This window comes from Electrona antarctica (assembly GCF_951216825.1).
Source record: "Electrona antarctica genome assembly, chromosome: 10".
Lineage (NCBI taxonomy): Eukaryota > Metazoa > Chordata > Actinopteri > Myctophiformes > Myctophidae > Electrona > Electrona antarctica.
The window spans coordinates 20035339-20057878 of record NC_136791.1 but is presented as its reverse complement, the minus strand read 5'-3'; the positions used below and the strand labels follow the sequence as shown (position 1 = coordinate 20057878).

The window sequence follows — 22540 nt, the reverse complement described above, 5'->3', positions numbered from 1 at the left end:
GCCTGATAACGTACTACACAAAATTATAGCATTACACAATGCCAATTATGATCCACTGGAAGACATTTACTGTGGCAAATGTGGTTATTATGAGTGCAATGACTGGAGGGGTGAAGGGCGTTGATGGTGTAATAGGGCGAGCCCTGCCGTTGTGTAAACGCTACAAGCACTTTTTCTTAATTCATAGTCCATCGCAGGTTGGCACCGCGTGCCGGGAAATAGCCGATCTACAAGCTCACAATGCGTTGTGTCTGCGACACGTAGTGAGCTTGTAGACCGGGATATTTCCTGCGGCGCGTGACACCGACATACGAGGAAGTGGCGCTATAGGGAACCAATTCCCGTGTCGCTATTATAGGCCTGTCCGTGTGACGGCGCGGGTTGCATTCCTGTGATGACAGCTATTATGGCTCTGGGGAGAATGAACAGCAGAGGGAGCTTGCTTGGCGACGGTATATGTACTCACAGTTTCTCCATGACGTACAGGCCGTAGAAGGAGCCATTCCTTAGCAGGATGATCTTGTTGTTACTCAGGATCCTGTACACGGCGGAGAGATAACAGACAGAGAGAATGGTGCTAAATGAGAAACGGGGAGGTGATGGGCAGATGTGCAAATACTTTTTTTCCCCTTTTTTTTTTACGGCTGCAGGAAATGGCTTAGTCAAATGTTTGATAAATTATTCATTCCGTCGATACGTCGCTGTGAGATACGGATTTATCTCTGATTAGATTGTGGTCATAAATTTCTCATCTGGGGCCACCTTTCTGTCTTATTTATGGCCATTTGTAGTTAAGATGGGTAATGACACCCACCCCCTCCTCCTGTGTGTGTGTGTGTGTGTGTGTGTGTGTGTGTGTGTGTGTGTGTGTGTGTGTGTGTGTGTGTGTGTGTGTGTGTGTGTGTGTGTGTGTGTGTGTGTGTGTGTGTGTGTGTGTGTGTGTGTGTGTGTGTGTGTGTGTGTGAGAGAGAATATTGTCCTTGTAGAGAAGCTTAATGGAATGCCAGTTCAGCACAATTCAGTCATCAATTGCTTGCTGTATAACAGCAAACAAATCAATGAAACACACCATAGGGATCTTTAAGAAATAAATTAATATTCAAATGTGATCCCATTTGGCTCATCACACTATCGGCATTAATTCACGATATTGCTATTTTTTGTCCAAAATCTTTGTAAGGAATGGTAAAATTCTGAACATTTATACTATATTTTTCCTCAAAAGCGAGACTTACTTCAAAATTATAAAATTAATAAAATTCTCAAAATAATAAAAGATTGCTTGAACAGGGCCAGACAGAGACACACTATGGGGAGAGTGTGAGTCTGTGACCAGCAACCATATTGATAAATTAACACATTCCCCGGCTTTTGGCCTAGATCTACGCCAATTGAATTAATCTGACCCATCGCCATTGGTGGGGATCTACACCAATTGGTCTTTTATAGTGCTTTTGATTGATCAAGTTGTAATGCTATGCTCACGTTAGCATTGGGTTGCCAGGTGATGATGTCAACAACATATATTAAATATTAAGGGCTGTATTTTGCGTGTCTTAAGTACCAGGTCTTATTACTTAACTTAAGACCTGGAGGCGTGATCAATGCCATTTGGCTATTCTGAGTGGCCAAAGAGTATTGACCTCCAGGTCTTAAGTTAAGTAATAAGACCTGGTACTTAAGACACGCAAAATACAGCCCTAGGAGTATGCACATGCATCACTTTTCCTATCACAGTGAAAAGTTCAAGTTCACCCCCAAGGCACTCGCAAGGCAAATAATATTATTACTTTTCTATGTATTTTTGTGTTGTTGTGTTTTTTTTTGTCCTCGTTATCTCTGAAGAGGTATGTGTGGATACATGTGTATACAAACGTATGTAGATGTGTGTGCATGCATGTATGCTTCTTTAGAGTGTAATGTCACTTATTTTGCTTTTATAATTAAAACAATGAACTGAGAGATTAATGTCTTATAATATGAAACAAATTGCCTGTACATGATTTTATAATGGCAATAAACAATTAAGTTAAAAGAATAGACTGAGTGGCAAAATATTGAGGTGAAAATAATTGTAGTTATTTTGATACGTCAATATCAGCTGTGATAAAATCAGTGCTGATTAAATCATGCATCCTTAATTGAAACCAATGTAGCCTATATACAGTACGACAGTTGGGGGTGCAAGTTGTACATAATACTGAATATGATTGAATACTTGTTTTTAATTGGAATATTCTTTTGTAACAATTAATTTATTTTCTGCGAAGCCATTTGATAAGCCATTTGACAAGCCATTTGACAAGCCCGTTCTAGAAAAAAAAACCTTTGTTTCATGTCTAATGAATTGTCCATTAAATCCTCAGTGGTGTGACAAATGTGTCTCGGTCTGAAAAACTGGCTTCATGGTAGAATGCATTCAGTGGTGTAGGATGATAGCTATTGGCCAGCAGTGCAAGTTTTGGTCTGTATCTTTTCTATATATAGTATAGTGCATACATGGGCAAATGGGGGCTCCCACCTTCACTTAATGCACAGCCTGCAGGTTAATATCGGAATATTGATATATTATTGATTTCAGCTGTTACAATTCCGATATATTATTGATTTCAGCTGTTACAATTCCAAACATGCAAACATGACCCGGTTTAATTACTTCGGTCTAAATTAGTAGCTTAATGACTAGTATTATTATTTGTATTTATAGTTCATAAAGTTAACATAACTAATAACTAAATGCATTTGAAATGAAATAAAAAGGTTACTTTTAAAGATTCCAATTAAAAAATAGAAAAAAATAATGTTTCAGGATTTCAATTCAAATATAGCAAAAATAGCTGATCTACAAGCTCAAACCGCGTTGCACTGCGACAAGTTTTTAGCTTGTAGGTCGGCAATTTTTACTATGACAAATATGTAATGTGACCCTCTGGAGTGAGTCTGTGTCTCCATCGTCAAAGTGGCCCACCCCTGGAGTAGTGCATGCTGTACCAGATTTCTTCACAACCCACATACTGTATCCAGAACACCCCTAAACTTATTTTCCATTACTTACTATTTTGAAAAACCTTTTAAAACTGTTCAAATAGCCGATCTACAAGCTCACAACGTGTCAATGTAGATCGGCTAGTTGAACTATTTTAAAATGTTTTTCAAAAGAGTAAAAAATGGCAAATACTTATGTTTAGGGATAAGGGGTAATGGGTGGCGCAAGATATAGCAATCTATACAACAAAGCATATTGTACTGTAAACTTCAGTCATCAAGTGTCCTTTTCAAAAAGACAGAAGATGTCATAAATATATCGGTACCATGAGTATGTTAAAGATGGAGTGCCGTGATTTTCCCCCCACCCTAAAACATGATCATCAGGTATTATTATTATATAAGGTGGAAGAGGTTAGGGGAGGAGATGATATTGTGATGTCACTATATCACTATTTTTTTCCATTGGCACGTTTCACTGTCAAGGTTTCAACCTCCAGGAAGAAACCCTAAATACAAAGGGAAGACATCATTGCACATAACAACCACACCAAGGGGTCTAATGAAGTAGTGTCACCTCATAAGCGCATGAAAAACTGGAAGAAATACAAAAATATTAATAAAATATAACTAGGCAGAGAGGGAGATATAACGGATATAAAACATGGATTGTAGCTTTGTTTTGGAAGGTTATGAGGTACTATATATACTATACTACTACTCCGGTGCCCATAATTCGGGAACATTGCAAGTTGGAAATGCATGTCCCACCCGGTAATGCAATACTAGTTGACTTGTACTTTACCAAATACTAATTGCCAGAGTACATCCATTGCACCCGGTCGGATTGGCGGTTCTGAAAAAACACGACTTTAGGCTAGTCACTGCACTCACTTGGGTTTGATCGGTCGACTGGTTCTCGGGGTACGTGAAGGAGTTCTGCAGACTGACATGCATGCACATTGCACACACACCGCACATGTGTAATTTATAGTAGGCTGGAATGATTTGTTTTACATGTTGCTTTTTCATGTAATTTGCATAGGGCTTTTTCCCCCCCATATAACTACAAACACATCAAACATGGAATTCATTATAAGTAACTGGCTCTGATCCCTCATTATGTCACATTAAACACGCACGTAATGCATGTACACGCACACACACACCGCGCGCACACACACACACACACACACACACACACACACACACACACACACACACACACACACACACACACACACACAAGTATACACGCAGACACACACACAGACACACATGCATGCACGTAGACACACATGCATGCACGTAGACACACACACATACACGCAGACACACACACACAGACACACACGCATGCACATAGACACGCACGCACACATCATACAGAGCTCGCACTTTGTATTGGTGAAAATCCATTTGTTTACACTGTATCGGGGGTTATTCCTGAGGTCAGCTCCACATCATTTTAAACACACCTTGGATTCCATTTCTGGATTTCATATATGCTAAAAAATACTATTGATCGCTCCAGACAGGTCCTAAATCATTTGCTGCACAGCAACCCTGCACAGATGCCACTATGACATCGCATGGATGGTTATATAGAGACACGACCACGTGATGCGGCGGCTGTTTGCATGCATGCAGCGCCCCGGGATCTCCTCTTTGCATTGTGCAACGTTGTGTGACACCTATCTCCATGCCCACACATGCACATGTATATATAAACACCAACACAGGTGCATAAACACATGCATACATACTGCACAGAATGATACACACGCGCGGCAACATCCATCTCTGAAGAATCTCTCGCATATCCTCCACACACACACACACACACACACACACACACACACACACACACACACACACACACACACACACACACACACACACACACACACACACACACACACAAGGTCAAATCCACCATCGTCCTTCCCCAGCTCCTTGCTTGCTGCTCTCTCTCTTTAACAAGGTGGCTCCCTCGCCTCTCAGAGTGACATAGGCCAGGTTGGGCAACACAGAGGGGTAATTGGGATGCGTCTCCCTCAGTCCTCTCCTTGTCCAAAGGGCACTTGTTATGCCAGATGGGTACGTATCCTTTCCTTCTAACCCTATAGGATTAAGCCATTCAGGACAGGAACCCCTTTTGGTGTTTTGTAAGCATTATGTTATACTTTGAGCTATTCGCTACGAGATTGTATAGATCTACTATTTTGGAAAGATTGTGAAAATGTGGCGCAACTCTTTGAATATATTATTTTTAACTCAAATCTTTGCTTCTGGGGGGGGGTCCCTGGAAAAACATATTTTCTGGGGGGGTCCGTAGCCACATACATATCATTCTGGTTGAGCACCACTGACATAGAAACAAGGTTTTTCGGAAAACTGATTTAGAAGCAATTGTTTTTAGAATCAGACTCAGGTCTAAATGGGTTAAGTGGTGCCGTCCCACAATGCAATGTGCTGAAGAGGCAAAATTGCTCGCCAGGCAGCCATGCAGGGGAGCCAATCAGAAGCTGCTATTTGGAAATGTCATGGCGAGGGAGTCTCAAGACTATACCCAGGCATGCAAACCACTTATAAACTCACAAAAGACATGCAATGTTAAAACACAATTGGGTTTTGGTAGAGGTTTGGGTTGTTATGACATTACCTTGCCATGATGTAACACCAAATACTGCTCATAGCCACGTTATACAGTATATCTTAAATAGCACGCACTCCATAGATAAAATGCACTCCAAAATGTTGTATGCTGATATATTGTCCCCATTGCACACTTTTAGCCCACAAATAATTTAAACAAAGCGGATTCTGCCAATTATGTATACATTTAGGAAACCCAACTCAGCATTTTTATTAAGTGGTGCAACCACTTCCTTAAGTGACTATGTGTGTGGGTGGGTGGCTGGGTGGCTGGCTGGCTGGGTGGGTGGGTGGCTGGGTGCGTCTGAGCACGAAAACAGCATGGTTGTTTTTCACGACCTGTGCGCAACCTAACACACACACAAACACACACACATATTAACTGTATATATGGTGATTTGGGTGTGCCAGTACAGTACAGAGACAGTACAGTAGAGGATACAGTAGAGGGACCCCCACACGGTAACTCTGTAATTTCTCAACCGTTTCGGACGTGGGGCGGCTCGCCGGAATCGGGCCGGCACCCTGGATGCATTCCTGTGGGTCTGGAACCTAACCCCCCCCCCCCCCCCCCCCCCCGGGGACCCCCACACGGAGTTGCACCACTTACTTCACACGGGTGTGATTTTTTTCCCTCTGTTTACAATGATTGATAAAGGGTGTTTTTGTAATTGTGACCATAGGTCGCAGATTACTATTAAAACCTGCAAAACCAGTCAGTCAGTCCGTCTGTCTGTCAGGCCACCATATATGGCCGTCAGTCCATCACGCCTTTTGACACGCTCCATATATGGCCGTCTCCATTATAATTATGAAGATCACGACACTGACCTCATCAAACCCTGGATAGCCATACATGGAGAAGGATCATCACCTAGATACTGTATGCCTATGGAGCCAGCCAGCAACTCTACATCTGACCTCAAACGTCAAACCCTTAAATCTCCATATATGGAGCTGACCTGTTCTGACATTCCATATGTTGATCCAACCCCACCCGTCCTTCCTCTTTGATGTCTCCCTTTTGACCTGTCCATTCTCTAGACGGGCCCGCTCCAAAGTTATTAGCGCAGCCGGCGAAAACTAGAGTTCTCAACAGGCCCTACTTGGGCCCTAACTGTGCTGGCTCGAGGCCCTGCCTGGCCTTACTAATTAGCACACATTTTGCGTCAATTAAAAAAAACAAAAATAGGTCCATATATGGGCATTCCGAAACCTGTTGTTTCAGTGCGACCTCGCCCTTTAGGGCTTTGCCCTGCGAATATGGGCAAAGAAATTGGTTGATATAAATTTGAATTCAAGAGGGGGGAAACCGTGAGGACACAATCACTCTCCAGTCTCCCACATACTGTATAATAAGCATGTTTTATTCACTTCACGGTCTGAGACGTTTATCTGTCTTCCTTAGGGAAACAAAATTAGATCTTTTAAACAGTGATACGTTGTCTTGGCACTTGGCAGGAAAAAGTGGGAGTAGAAAGGAAGTCCCCCTCTCTGCAGTGTGAAAAGGCCAAAGCGGACGCAGGATAGTCAGTACACTCGTATCAACATCCCAACACTTTATTTATATTTGAGGCTCCTCCAACTGCACGCTACTGAGAATCTGCCCTCTCAATCATTTTTAGTGTTCAATATACTGTACACAGACAAGAACTGTTAGGCACCCGCTAGGCAGGACATCCAAGCTCTGTGGGAAAGGCCAGAAAGATGGTCTATAAGTGAATGAGAGAGCGATTCCTATGGACTTTTATTGTTGTTGATTCAGACATCAATATCCTATTGAGGTTGTGTCAGGATGGATGCGTCGTGACATAAAGCAGAAAACTCAAGCAGTCACGGGCTAGCATTTATTCTTTCAACGAGGCACATGCAGTGAGAGACAACCTGGGCCGCTAAAGCGATCAATTTCACAATATCTCACATGTGGATTCACTTAGCCAAATCGAAACCCAAGAGAAATCAAAACCTATATCAGTTATATACATATAATGATATTATATATATCCGTATAGTTTTCCTAAATATTTAACTCTGTGAGTGTGCAAATAGAACCAAATGGACTCTTATGGGTTTAGGTTCTCCCAGAATTAAAATAACACTGAGGATATTGCTGCGTAGCACCGTTCTCCCAAGACACACCCGAAGACAAGGTGAAGAATCAAAATGTACTTTTTGTAGTACTTTTTGTATGTATAAAAATCTTAATGTATGATTTGTATAGAGGTTATGCGCATGCATAAAGTGATTGGCAGATTGAGTGGCAACGTGAGTGACAAAGTGAATTTAATGTTTTTTAAAGTCATTTAATGCAATCAGATAGGACTTTTCTGTTTGGATGTACGGGCTGTCAAGTCCAGAAAGTAGTTTTTTGCCACTCAGTAGGCGTTCCCGCATAACTTCCGGGTATGATGATGATGTCACGCGCATACCCTCTATTGTAACTATAAAGCTGCCAAAGAAATGTAGTGGAGTACAATGTGTGGATGTGAGATGTAGTCGAGTATAGAAGTAAAAAGTATTGCATATTGGAAATACTCGAGTAAAGTACAAGTACCTCAAGAATCAAAACAGTACTTAAGTAAATGTACTTAGTTACTTTACACCACTGTCCGTATGAGATCATGAGATTTGGGTGCTGCGCTGCGTCCCACACACACCACCTCTCGCGTTCCCCTGCAGCCCCTCACTGCTCTGCACAAGTCCCCATCGCTGGCACAGGCAGCCTCTGTTTGTGCAAACTCAAGCGTGTCCTCCGCTATGCTGTGTTTGTGTGTGTGTGTGCGTGTGTGTGTGTGTGTGTGTGTGTGTGTGTGTGTGTGTGTGTGTGTGTGTAGTGTACGTGCCGTGGAGAGCCGTTTGCTCACCGACCCCATGCGTGCCTCATCTCAGGCCCTTGCGTCGTTAACGTCCAGGAAATAACAGGCAAAACAAGAGTTGCACATTATGTAAACAGTCCATGACTAAATTGTGGCGCATCCTTCCAACTCTCTCTATTTACATTATCAGTTATGTTCTCTGAGGATAAGCTGCTTTTCAAGTGGGGTGGGGGAGTAGACAAATTAAATATTGTCTCTCTCCCTCTCGCTGGGCCATGGCAAATGGTCTATGTCATTGCTACGTACTTACCGTGATCCTGTGATTATCGCTATAGCACGGAGAGCCCTGGCCTTGAGCCCTGGAATATACACCAAAAAAAGATCTGACTGCATGAATATACCGTACAGTACCATAAATGCAAAGGCCACTGCACTTTGGGACACTGGTGAGCGTCGTTTAATTTAAAGGTCAATTTGCATCTCCACGAGTTTTCATGATTTAATATCCCATATAGACTAGACTAGAGCAAAGCAAATATTGAAGATTTAAAATTGCACTCTTTCATCCACAAACATTTTCAACCATCAGATATTAGGCCAAAACGTTTGTACAGCTTCAGCACTTTGTATACTAACAACTTTAAACCTGATGTTCCCTTTTGGGTATGTCATTATTCAAAAATAGCGACTTAAAGCTGCTATAAGCAATAATATGTCAACATTTTAATGACTTTTTTTAAAAATGTATTCAGACAGCCAGAAGTAGGTATAGAACGCTTCCAAAAATATATAGTCTCTGTGACACATCTAGGGACCACAATCTGCATTCAAAGATTTTCCTAGAAGCTTTGTCATTGGTCGATTTGCCTGTCTGCTCCCTGATCGGTTAGTCATTTCGACCAGGTTTTTTTCGACCAATGACAAAGCTTCTATAGGAACATCTTTGAATGCAGATTGCGGCCCCTAGATGTGTCACAGAGGGAGCGGAGCGTTCTATACCCATTGCTGGCTGTTTGAATACCGAAAAAAAAAGTAATTACAATTTTGATATATTATTGCTTATAGCACACTATAAGCAATAGTGTTCTATTGCTTATAGAACACTTTTTTGCGGGGGGATTCTTCAAAATAATGGCGCTAGAGTGCCCAGCAGATGAGGCAGATTTTACAATTAAAACATTTGGGGGGCCTTTGTTACCCCCCAAAACCGGGATGCATAATATTCCGTTCTTACCTCACGCTTTCACAACTAAAGTCTCTCTTAGAAGCGTTTATATTCCAAACGAGATGCTTCCTGAAGTCAGAAATGAAGACAGAACATTTCTCTCTTTTGGTCAAAACCATGGAGAGCGCCCTAGATTTAGAGTTATGAGCCTTTCTAATTGGGACAAGGAAGTGAACGGCAGTGCACATGCGCGAAACACAAGGAGAAGAAGGAAAGGCCAAAATATAAGGCCAAATATTTTATATATCAATACAAAAGACCTAAAGACGTCTGTACACGTCCAAGGCACCCCAGGGTTTTGATTCTAAAGACGTGTGGACACGTCATTAGCATAATTAGTGTTAAGCAATGAGATACTGTACATTGTGACCTGTGGCTATTTTTGCCATACAACACCATCGTATGACGAAGTATAAAATAGAGCTTAGTAGTAGGCCTACCCATTTACCAAAAACATCAGATAAAGCATGCAACTTAAAAATTGCACTTTTCTGCTTTTCTTGTTGCATTGTGAGGTTTTTACACCCAGCAATAAGTGATTTAATTCAGCAGCAACAACAACATCCATATCAATTCTTCTGTGAAACAGAAGCTCTGGTTTTCCTTCACTCCGAGTACTTCACCACAGCTTAAATATTTCTGTGAGGTCCAACTCAAAGAGCACCATTATAGAACCTAGCCATCGCACACCAGAGACATTCAACTACAGTATATTATTATAAAAGAGCAGGAACAAAAATAGCTGAAATGGACACAATCCAAGACACCAATCACAAGGGCCCAAGTGGAGTAAAGATCACAATGTGAACTATTACAAACATTTTGGATGGGGCCAGCCCATGCAGCGGTTTCCAGCCACTTCTCTTCAAACAGCCAAACCCTCCTGTTATTCTAGAAGATCGGGTTACCAGACACAGCTAACCAAAATAACATATTTTATATCTACTAACATTGAACTTGGATGGGAAACAGACATTGCTCGGGGGGTTCAAGTGGGTATTAACAGAGCCCCAAATAGACCCTATTGACAGTGAAGCACATCTGCCCACACCGGGCGTTCCCATTGGATTCTGGATAGGAACTTCCTATAGGCTCTAGTTAGTAAATCTGTAAATAGTAATTTTGGTCATTTTAGACCAAATTAATGTGCCTGTCTTACTGTACGTACAGTACATAGTACTTGGACCCACAGGGAATATTATGGTCAGAGACACCTGTAAACTATTAGCTGCAGTTTATAGCCTCTTCCTGCAAGCTGTCCAAATAACACTTATGTGAAAATACCTTTAAAACGTCATTAGTGTCTTGGATTAGAGGAACTTGTACAAATAGATAAGGCCAACAAAGAATGTTTAAGAATGTTGTTATCGTTTTACTGTCTTGATTGTTTTGCTGCCAATTTTTGAGTGGTGCAGCCACTCCAAGGAACAGTAATGTGATTTCCTGATTAGAGAAAGTGGGTGTGATGACAGAATCACAATGAAATCACAGCTAATGTTAATGTATTTGTATTTTGCAACTTCTCTGTTTAGGGCGAATATTATTTGGATCCTGTTTGGTCCGCTCGTTAGTTGCAAAGAGGCTAGAAGCGGGCCAGGGGTTCACTGTTTAAACCAGTGCTACTCAACCCGCGGCCCGTGGGCCGCATGCGGCCCCTGCTTAAAGGGACACATTTAGAAGATTTAGAACACTCTCCTGGGGGTCTTTATGTGTGTAATATGTGGTTTTAGATATTTTAGATTTTAGCAGTGAGCCCAGTGTCTCTGATGTCATGTACACTGGGCTCACTTACTTCCTGGACTACATGTTGTCTCATTAAGACAGCCCTCCCCCTATCCACAATGAGGAGCAGTGCACAAAAGCATTATGGGGAATTGTAGTCCAGGAAGGAAGTGAGCCCAGTAGACATCAGAGACACTGGGCTCACTGCTAAAATCTAAAATATCTAAAATCACATATTACACACACAAAGACCCCCAGGGAAGTGTTCTAAATCTTCTAAACGTCATTAACATATATTCTTTTGCAAAGAAGTGTCCCTTTAATGTATCTGCGGCCCGTCATGGTCATACCAATAAAAATAGAATGAGTTATTTTCATTGTTTTGAACAAGATTGTAGGTATAGTATTGTTTGTTCCAAGAGAAAGTGACATGACCCCATGAGTATTAACCACTTACTTATTTATTTGCCTGTTATAAATTGTTCATTAAATGTTCTCATTTTGTAACTTCAACCCACTGCCCACAAGGATTAATTAATCTATTTATCGCGCATTGCCAAGGTTTCTCCGCTTTCAACCCTTATTTCGAAGAGCCAAATATCCGTAACCGGATGTGAAAAACCTTGTTTTCACCAGAAACGACATTCATTGCGCCGATTTGGAGATACAGGCCATTGAAAGCGTGCAAGTGGATGTGCTCGCATCTTCAAAATGGCCGCGGCCACTGTCCCACTTGCTAACGAGAGACAGCTATAGATGCGATCTGAAGAAAACATGGATTAAAGAATATAAAGCCTAGAAAACATAGGCTACGGTCCTGGCGGGCTGCTAGACTAAAGTTAATCTACGGTTACTATGTTTCTGGCGGGCTTCGTGTTAATCACAATGTTCTTGTTCATTGAGGTTTGGCCTTATAGATAGATAGATAGAAATGTGTCTTTTTACTGTTTCCTTTATTTTCAGACTATTCGTGTAGTCTGATACAAAATAAAATTGTAAACGTTTAAAAAATAATACTAGCCCTGGTTTAAACCAACCCGACCCTGAAGCTAACATCCTCTGTGGGTTGATGATGTACTTCAGGTATGTAAGAGGGAAATTATATGTCTTAAATCCCCAAATTTACCCTTTAAGAGTGGTTTTGTCAAGGTTATTTTCTGCCAGCTGGATCATGCTATAATTAGCCTATACAGTGTTTAATTCCATGCAGGCAATTTTAAGTTTTTTTCAATCAGTTTTTTTCAATCCACCAACCATTGTATGAGATGCAATCTCATAATATTGATTGGATGCGCTGATTGAATTGAGCAACACATGTGGTTAAGCAGCATTTGGTAATATGACTGACATGCAGACCAAGCCATGTGTGCTGTCAAATACATAGTTACACATTACGGTACGCACACAAATGTACACGCACACTGCAGTTTGAGTGACATCCAGAGAAGCAGACGTGTGTACTGTATACACATGCACGCACGCACGCACGCACACAATCATACTGAGCTGATTAAGCAGCACCGCAGAGGCCCTGGTGCGACAGGGAGGGGAGTTAATATGCTTCCTACTGAGATCACACCCTGCAACAGAAGCGAGACACATCAGGCTTTTTTAATCACCAGCTCGTTTCACAATGACTCCAAAAACAATGAAATTACACATACAACAACAACATACAGTACTTATAACAAGGCTGCCCTGCCCCTGCTCTCGCAGACTTATGGCACTCTGAGTGACCTTGTTATTTACGCCTTGCTGAAAGGAGGAGGTAGGGATAACAGACCAGAAAAAGCATCCTTGGCTCCCGCTGTATTTTATATTGTTTTTACTTAATATTTCTAGATGGCAAGACTGGGTTTCGACACATTCTTGGGTTTTTGTCCGAGGCCATTGTGATTTGCCAGGCTCTTATAACTCTTCGCTGAGCAGTCATGAACTCCTGTTCTTTGAGTCATTATTGTCTAAATTGAAACTGAGCAGTTCTTCTTAAAAAATAAAAACTACTAACCCGAAATTGTGGGTAGTTATGAGCTATTCACGCTGCCAGTCTGAAGGCCGCGTTGGATGGACGTGCCTTGAGTGATGTATCAATAAACACCCACAGATGCCTGGCGGAGACCTTGACAGAACCCTAACCTTTTCTTTGCTGGTAGAGGGATTTAGTCAATAGCTATACTTATTACGGAGCGTGAGCGTCTCTAACCGGTGGCTACATTATGGATCAGACCTGGCCTCGAGGTCCTCCTATAGCACACACACAAGATAACGAAAGCAAGGGCAAACGTTAACTTTTAGCTGCTGCATAGTGCGGGGGCGGGGGTGGGTGTGGGGGTGGGGGTGAGGGGGCGATGCAGCCCGGGATCTAAAAAGTATTACGCCTCCGCGGGACTGGGATGATTGATGCAAGAGAAGGGCTCTGATCTAAAGATGAACCTCTCACTTTTGTAAAGCCTCCATGACATCACAAGAAAGAGATAAAAGTCCCCAGAGAGAGAGTGAAAGAAGGAAAAGAGAGAGGAGAGGGAAAAGAGAGGCTAGAGATTTCGAGATCAACAGCTGCTGCCAGTCGCTTCAGATGCTACTTACAGTAAAAACATCATCTTTGTGGGGTCATTTTGGCCATGTCTCTTTATAGATTAACAGTCGATAGCCTACTTCATGTACTTCGTGTACTTCGTGTACTTTGTGTGTGTGTGTGTGTGTGTGTGTGTGTGTGTGTGTGTGTGTGTGTGTGTGTGTGTGTGCGCTCGGGTGCGTGCGTGCGTGCGTGCGTGCGTGCGTGCGTGCGTGCATGCGTGCATGCGTGCGTGACATATCACATAAGGCCTTTCACAGATTGAATTTCGACCACGCTCTTAGCCCAGCATGCTCACCAGGTTTGACAGTGCTGTAATGCACGGGAGGATATGGAGGGGCTACTTGTGCTGTTGTGCATGTCGATGAAATATTCATGCAGAACTACTCAGAACTCCGAACTTCAGGGTAGAGCACCACCCGGGGAGACCAAAAAAGGAGGCGTATAGGAGAGCAAAGCAGAGAGGAAAAAGACAGAAGGACATGAAAGAGAGAGTAAGATGGAACATTTTTAATTGCATAATGATTACATGAATTCTGTTAGCATTTATCTGTCTTGATAACATGACTATGTACCATTTGTGCGAAGTTTGGACAAAATCTGTAGTAGTAATATCCAAAAATCCAGTGTTCAGTGTTTTACAAAAATCGGCTTGGGGCAGAGGTAAATGGTACATTTATATAGCGCCTTTATCCAAGGCGCTTTACAGAGATTGTGCATTACATTCACACATTCATACACCGATGGCAGCGGAAACCATGCAAGGCACCAACTAGCACATCGGGAGCAATTAGGGGTTCAGTGTCTTGCTCAAGGACACTTCGACAGTAACTCTGGGGGAGCCCGGGTTCGACCTGGCAACCTTACGGTTACCATCCAGACACTCTACCCCTGAGCCACCGCCGCCAGAGGTTCTGCTCTGGCCTCCAATGAGTGTGTGTGCATATAGTTAATAGTGTCACACCAATCGGGCCAACAGTGCCGATATTCACGGATTAGATGGATGGACACACACGCACACATGCACGCACACATGCACGCACACACGCATGCATGCGCATAAACACACTACTGTATACATGCACACGCAGACCCACATACAGGACAAGTTTTGCTCACTATTTCATGTTTTAAGAAAAGTATTCATTACGATTCATTGACTTGTGATGGTTTGGCAATATTGTTGTTGTGACAGTTGACTGCATTATGAGAGAGAGAGAGAGAGAGAGAGAGAGAGAGGTGCAGGATAGTGTCTACACAGTTCTGAAGAATACGTGCCACGTGTCTGATACCGATCACGTCAGGGAGATGCTATCACCTGGTATGCTGCTGCATGTCTGCAGTGCAGCCAGCCAGCGTATGTAGCACGTGTACAATACGCTGCATGCTAATTTACAGCGGCCGCCTCTCCAGGCAAGCAGCGTCTCATATTTTTGGGTGCTGTGAGCGTTGTTCCTGGCATAATGACTGTGATGTTCTTGTCGCGGTTTGGAGCCGGCCGCGGCCACCTCCTGATCGCTTCCCCTAGACACCACAAACAGCCCCTCCTGTCTGTCTCCAAGAGGAGGAGGAGGGAGGATGAAGGCCCACAGAGCAGCCGATGCCAGACACCTCCACCCAGACCAAAATGCTCTCATTTTCTCCTCCGCGAGCCCAAACGCTGGTTAGAGAACAGACGTGTAGTCTTTTAGGGTTGGAGCTTACTCTGCTTAAATGGGACAATAAATCACAATCTGTTTGGATGGGGTTAACCAAAAAAAAGCTTAAAATAACAAATTGTTAAAATATCTGTGTTAGTGTGTTAGTGCTACTGTACTAAAACGTTTCCTTCTGCTCTTTTCAGTTCTCAGACCTGTGGATCCATGTATTGATATGGGATGCATGCAGCGGAAAATGCTACATTGGTAGCATGGCCCGTAAATAGCAACAACCTACAATCTATGGTGCAAGATCTAGAGCTCCGCCTTGGTTCGGCATGCATGTCCATCTCCAATTTTCCTAGTGAGATGGCGGATAAGCCACACAAAATTCCCTTGGTTGAAAAACCTCTGATTTGATAGCTTAAATGTATTTAGGACAGCCATGGTGACTCACTTTAGCACGCAATCCCTGAATCAGCGAGTTCACGCCACCGAGACCAAAAAAACCCAGCCAGCTGATTGGAGAAATAATCAATAAAGATATAAGCAAGGTGACTGATGAGGGTATGAGTCTTCGTACAATACTTGGTTCCGAGCAGTGTTGATTTCGTCGACTAATACTATGACGAAAAATGTTCGTCGACTACCTTTTTTCACTGACAAAAACTAAATGGAAACTATATGACGACTAAAACTGAGACTAAATATATTGACAATTTCGTCAACAAATAAAAACTAGACTAAAATGTTAGGAAGGGACTAGTGGCGCTGCGACGCGTTATGAGCTTGTAGATCGGCTATTGTCAGCAAGTGTAAAATCAGCCATTACGACGGCATCATGCCCACCAAAATACATTTTAGTCGACTAAACACGTCATGGTTCCTAGCCCCAGGATGGTTAAACACTGTGTTTTAGTGATGCGCACTGCAATGTTAGTAGTACAGTATCACGTCATAATCCAGCCCGACAGTTCATTGAGACATGGAAATCAGAAGGTTTATAATATATTTCCCCGGACCCCCCTTTCATTCGCTAATAGTTCATAGTTCATATAATTATACTCAAACTAACTCACTCACGCCCACAATACAATCAGGTGGTCTCTACTCTGTGTTCACTTTACAGTAGCTGACACAGTAAATTGTTCAAATTCCCTCCACCTCCCCGGCCTCCTCTGTGGCATTTAGTTCTGTAATGGGTGATTCTGTGATTATAATGTGATTTATGGATTGTACTATTATGATCATGTGATATCTACTGTATGTGGTATATGGCATGCATTGAAAGTTATGTTGTTCATAATGTCATGTAATGTTTATCTCATGCTCTGCCCTGGGGGTTGTTGTTGATATCAGAGCTGTGTCTCTGTGCACAGATAATCTGAGATATATCACATGAGCAGAGCCACACCGGCATACTAAATGCAATAGCTTTGCAATAAATGGTTAATGGTCAATCTGAGCTGAAGAGTCTTATTAATTAACTACTGTTAACCGCGGCAGCCCGCTAACAAAATAAGATTCCCAAGCGCCCACCTGCAATGGCAATACAAAAATCACCAAACTATACACATCCAGAGCTATACACAGTATGAATGATGGAGCTGTTTAAAATCCTGTCAGGTTGTCAGTTACACAAGTGCACGTGTTCCTCTGGGTACGCAGCATCTAGAAACCCTTCTCACAGAACAGTTAAGCATGAGCCACGTCTGCCCGGTTACTAAATTATGTCCTCTGTCACCTCCTCTCCACTAGCCCATCTCACCAAGCTACAGCAACTCTCCACCAAACAGCTCCTGTCCCTTCCAGGTTTCTTTCCTGTCACACCCTCTATTCTTCTAACAGCTCTCTTCACTGCCTACATTCACATGTATCTCCCACCGCCTCCACACACACACACACACACAGTCTGTCTCTCCTCTATCCCTTGGCCAATGATGTGTCGTCCTCCTGTCAGTGCATTGCCTGACACAGGTGTCAGCTACAATCCTCCCTGCTGCTGCTGCTGCTGCTGTTGTCTCGTTGCAGAGTCTTAGCGCACCTCTCCAACTTCAGCTGTGCTGAAACGATTACACCAGAGAGGTCCCAAGGTCAACAGAGCTGTCAGGCCAAGAGCTCCAAACTCCCCGGCGCCCCATTCACGCCGGCGAAGATAAGGAAACGGTCAGAGGTGTTAATAGAGGGTGCACCGCCGCTCAGTATAACTGCGGGGTAAATTGCAGACATACTTTACATCTCTCTTACTTATGCTAATGCGGTTTCATTTGCTTAATAAGTTGTTTTCTCGCCGGCATCAGAACTGTGCCACGTTACTGCAGGGAAATTATACTAGTAAACCGTTAATAGAGGCAATATATATATAGCCTACATTTATAGAGCCATATGAGTAGAAGAAAAGTACAAATGCCCAAGCCGTCTTTTATTAGACACGACATTCAAATCAAGGTTAATATTCGTAGACATGCTGCACTTGAGATATTGAGGAAGCATAGCTCTACAAGGACCTCATTTTCTATACGGAGGTGAGGCAGGGATGGGAGACAGAGGGGACCACGGGGAGACATTTGGGAGATTTGCTGGGAGTTCTGCAGAGGGAGAACGGCATGTGCATACTTCCCTCTGACATATCTGTTTATTTTCACAGCACGTCTAAACAAAAGAGCTAGTAGGGAGGCCACTTTGGGCCGACAAAGGTCACATTTCCTAACGCAGGAAAACGGCTTCCTGAGCAACCGGGGCCCCGCGGAAGAACATAGCTCACCAAGGAATAGGAATGACTAAGGAATTATAAATATAGCGTGTTACAGTGAGTTGCAAAGCTAAGATATATAGCCTATAATAATGATAAAATCACAGAACCGCAAATGGAATTCCTATGCTATGAAGAAACGGCACCAGTGTTTATAGTCTATAGAATGTCAATTGAGCTGAACTTAATGGTGATGGTGACTAATGGCATTTAATACAGACAACACCAATCACCATGTCTTATGTCTGTGGAGACCCACTATATTAAATGCCGTTATTCCACTCAACGCATTTTAAACACTGCTGGAAAATAAATAAAGCATTTAACACAGCCTAAATAGTCTATATAGTAGCCTGCATTCACAGTGGCGAAACATTGTTCCAAATAAATTTCAATAAGCACAGAGCTACCATTAATCATAAACACATTTCACAATGAGTGTTGGGAACTTGTCAAGGGCCCTTAACTTTAGTATTTGCTTTTTACACTCGTGTGCTGCACAACCCACAAGTTTCCGCGAATAAAACAGTCTATTAATCTAGCAGTCAATCTCTGCACCTGCAGGGCGTGTGTGGAAAGTTCTCAACCCCAGTAGAGTACTATGCCCATTTCATCAGCACAGATGAATGCTACAAGAAAGCTGTTTGAATAACTTTGAATGCATGCAAATAAGGTACATGAAGAGCACACTGAAAGGCAAAAGATTCTTGCAGATGGAAAGCACCCTAACGTGAAATATAGGGCATTAGCCTCCACATCGGGGACGGGCAACCTCTTTCTCTAATCGGATTGGGCTATTGAGGTGTTATTAAAACCATTATAGTTTAATGTGCATGCAACTTTTCTCACACTGTTCTGTGGCTCCCAGAGTAGTTTATTTATTTGAAGGACGTTTTGACGTTTTTTTGAAAATGTCCTTCTAATATAGCTACAAAACAGTGTGCGGACTTGCCTTCCTTTTCCCTGTACGTATATTTCTGTTCAGCACCTGTAGAATCTTTTTTTTTTTTTTTAGAGATGTGCGTACTTCCCTTTGGACTTACATGCAACTTTTCTCCCCAGATAGTCTGCCTGTCTGGCACTGGGTGATTGATGATCACGTCAGCTTTGTAAAATGGGTTATCATGTGCCTGAAAAGGTCAACTTGCCCACCCCTGAGGCTGTAACTTAGGCTAAAGGGCTGTGTTCACACCAAGAACTAGCCTATATAACTACAGTACAATATAACTATATAGGAAAATATAACTATATGCTTCAGCATTGTCTTTGTTATATAGACAGGTGTAGACTCTGCCAGGCATCCACTTTAATAAGACCTGACGCTGATGTTAGAGACCACAGAAGTGAACCTTTTAAGCCTGTTTTCTCAACTCGCTGTTTTCTGCAAGACATTAATTACTCTATAAGCCATATCTCCAAAACTGGTGGGTCAAACTGAACAACCAATATGTCAAATTGAAGCTATGATTCCCTGCTTTCATAAAACGTGAAAAAACGAAAATTAAAAAAAAATCCAATGGCAGCCCCTCAGTCAAATTTAGTCACAAATGGCCTTCTCAGTCTCACTGTAGTTTTTCAAAAAGTTCAAAAATAGCAGATGTACAAGCTCGCAGCACGGCAGCAAGTTACTCAATGTGAGCTTGTAGATTTATTTTTGAATAGCCAACGCAAAAATCTAAAATGGCACAGTGCATTTACCCAAGTACACAATTATATGGTACTTTAATTTGTGTATCTAATTTTGTGTATACTTCATACAGTCCTAACTACTCCACGACATCTTAGACTCAAATATTGTGGGCTATACTTTTTACTCCACTGCAATTATTTGACAGCTTGATTTAGGCTATACTATTGAAAGATGTAGATGATTAATACAAAACATATACATTAACTAATACATTATGATTAATGTTCTTGCTTACTGTACTGTAGATTAAACTACCCATGCAGCAGCACACAATGTAGCCTATAATTAAAATGGAAAGGCCAAACCTTCCAGATGCAACATTAAGTGATGAACACATACCACAGCCTAATGCTTAATTGTGCATAACGAATGTCTATACTTTTTACGCTTGGTATTGTATTCATAAGTAGGATATATATTCCGATGTCTACTTTTACTTAATTAATTGGAATGCAGGGAACTGCAACATTTTGTATAAACAATCTGAGGCTTCTTCCACCAAGGACTTAACAAAATAGCTAGGTCAGTGGTTGTCAAACTTTTTCATGTCACGGACCCCCAAATCGATATTTATTAGGCTTTATTTAGACATTTAGATGGAGGGCTCGTCTGAGGAGGACATATAGAGAGAGGCAGCGGACCCCCATTTGAAAAGATATGCCAGTGACCCCGATAAGAGAGGATTTTTACGGCTCTGCAGTGATTCCGAAACATATTAATTTCAAGTACCCCCAGTTTCACACGCATTATAGGCCATCTCTGGTACCACAATTTATATTGTAAAATCACTGTTAATTTAAGTGTGTAGAGTGTACAAATGGAACCAAATGGACGCTAACGGTTACAGGCCCATAAGGGTCCATTTGGTTCATAACTATCTCTAATTATATAGGGACCCCCAGCTGGAACTCCCTCAAGTAGGTACCCCTAGGGGTCCCCGGACCCCACTTTGAGAACCAATGACCTATATAGGGCCGGTGCATAGGTCCTATAGGCTATAGCATGGGGTTTAAATTAATTTCTTCTACCTGATGTCAAAATAAAGATAACAGAACATCAATCAGGTCACACGTCCATGTGACAGTAGCCTATAGCCTGTGCATGAGAGTTTGCACAAAGTTTTGAGCCACAGCAGCAGCAGGGGTTTTCTGTGATGCATGCGGATTGCGGAATGAATGAATCCCTCCATCAACTATTAACAATGCTTGTCAGATCCATGCTGCATAATCAGAGCCAACAAACACCATACTTACAGGGAGACCGTTCTGTTGGGCAGGAAGCTCGGCTGCAGAGTGTCCATCAGGTCGACATCATCACACACGACCCTGACCCGCACGTTCAGTCTGCTCGGCTCCTTGGACCTCTCAGCTGAGCAGTGACAGCTGTCAATGATGATGTCTGGACAGTTCCTGTTGGTCACACAGCACGGTATCCACCACGACCACAACAGACCGATGACAACGGACAACACGCGCAGCAATTTCATGGTGAACTGAACTGAACTTTTTTTTTTTTACAATTTTTGTTTTCAAGTTATGTCTTCCCAGTAGGTACAACAGCAAGACGAGACCATTTCACATAGTCGTCTCCTCTTCTTTTGCTTCTGTTTTGCGTAAAAGGAGACGAATAGACCACTATATGGCCACGTTCAAGCTCAAGTCGAACCTTCCCAGCCTTGTCACCTGCTGCGTTCCGCGCAGCGGCGGTGCAGGAGCCGATCAAGACAAACGTTTCGCATGAAGAACCCGTGAGAAAAGTAAAGTTTTGTGACACGTCGTATCTTTGTCGTGCGTTCTCATCTTCTCTGTCAAGAGTGCACGTATAGTCCACGAATCATCCAAATTACGCATTGTACCGTAAACATACGCGCAGATAAAACTTTGCATAAAGTGTCACTTCAGCAGCGGCGCGCTTTCAGAATCGAACTCGCGTCAAAAAAGTTGTTTTCCCTGGCCCGTTAATAACAACACTGTAGGACGTCCGTGACACCGATCGACACCGTTCGCAAAGACAGTCGGACAATGGAAAATAAAGAAATCCACCGAAACTGCGTCTCCCAGCCATGATCTAACTGCATGCTGTCAGTGTGTTGTCAACAGGTTGCTGACTAGCATCATTCTTGTGTCCATCATGGTCTGTGTTGCGCAGCGTGGGAGCAGAGAAAGTCCCTCCCCGTCAGCCTACAAGCTGCATACAGTGCAAGTGTCAAATCGCAGCCCAAACAAAAACAATTAGCCTAACACTGAAACTAAAATTATGTTGCTTAGCTTTTTTTTCTCCTGTCTAGCAGCCAGCGACTTTGGAACAAAAATGCATTTTTATGTATCAATATCATCCATATAAATAGTGTAGTACAACATTTTGTTCTTTTCTTTTCTTTTCTTTTCTTTTCTTTTCTTTTCTTTTCTTTTCTTTTCTTTTCTTTTCTTTTCTTTTCTTTTCTTTTCTTATCTTATCTTTTCTTTTCTCTAAGGAATTGC

At 42.4% G+C, this 22540-nt stretch overlaps 1 protein-coding gene across 1 annotated transcript in view; it reads right to left on the bottom strand.

Moving 5' to 3' along the window:
• Window positions 1–21963, bottom strand: part of adgra1b (adhesion G protein-coupled receptor A1b) — a 244545-nt gene extending 222582 nt beyond the window's left edge. Inside the window, exons 1-2 of the mRNA XM_079513357.1 lie at window positions 21314–21963; window positions 467–538 (exon numbers count right to left, since the gene is read on the bottom strand). Of these exons, the coding sequence (XP_079369483.1) occupies window positions 467–538; window positions 21314–21546 (305 nt within the window). The 5' untranslated portion in view covers window positions 21547–21963. The remainder of the gene's footprint in view (window positions 1–466; window positions 539–21313) is intronic.
• Between the last annotated feature and the right edge of the window lie 577 nt (window positions 21964–22540).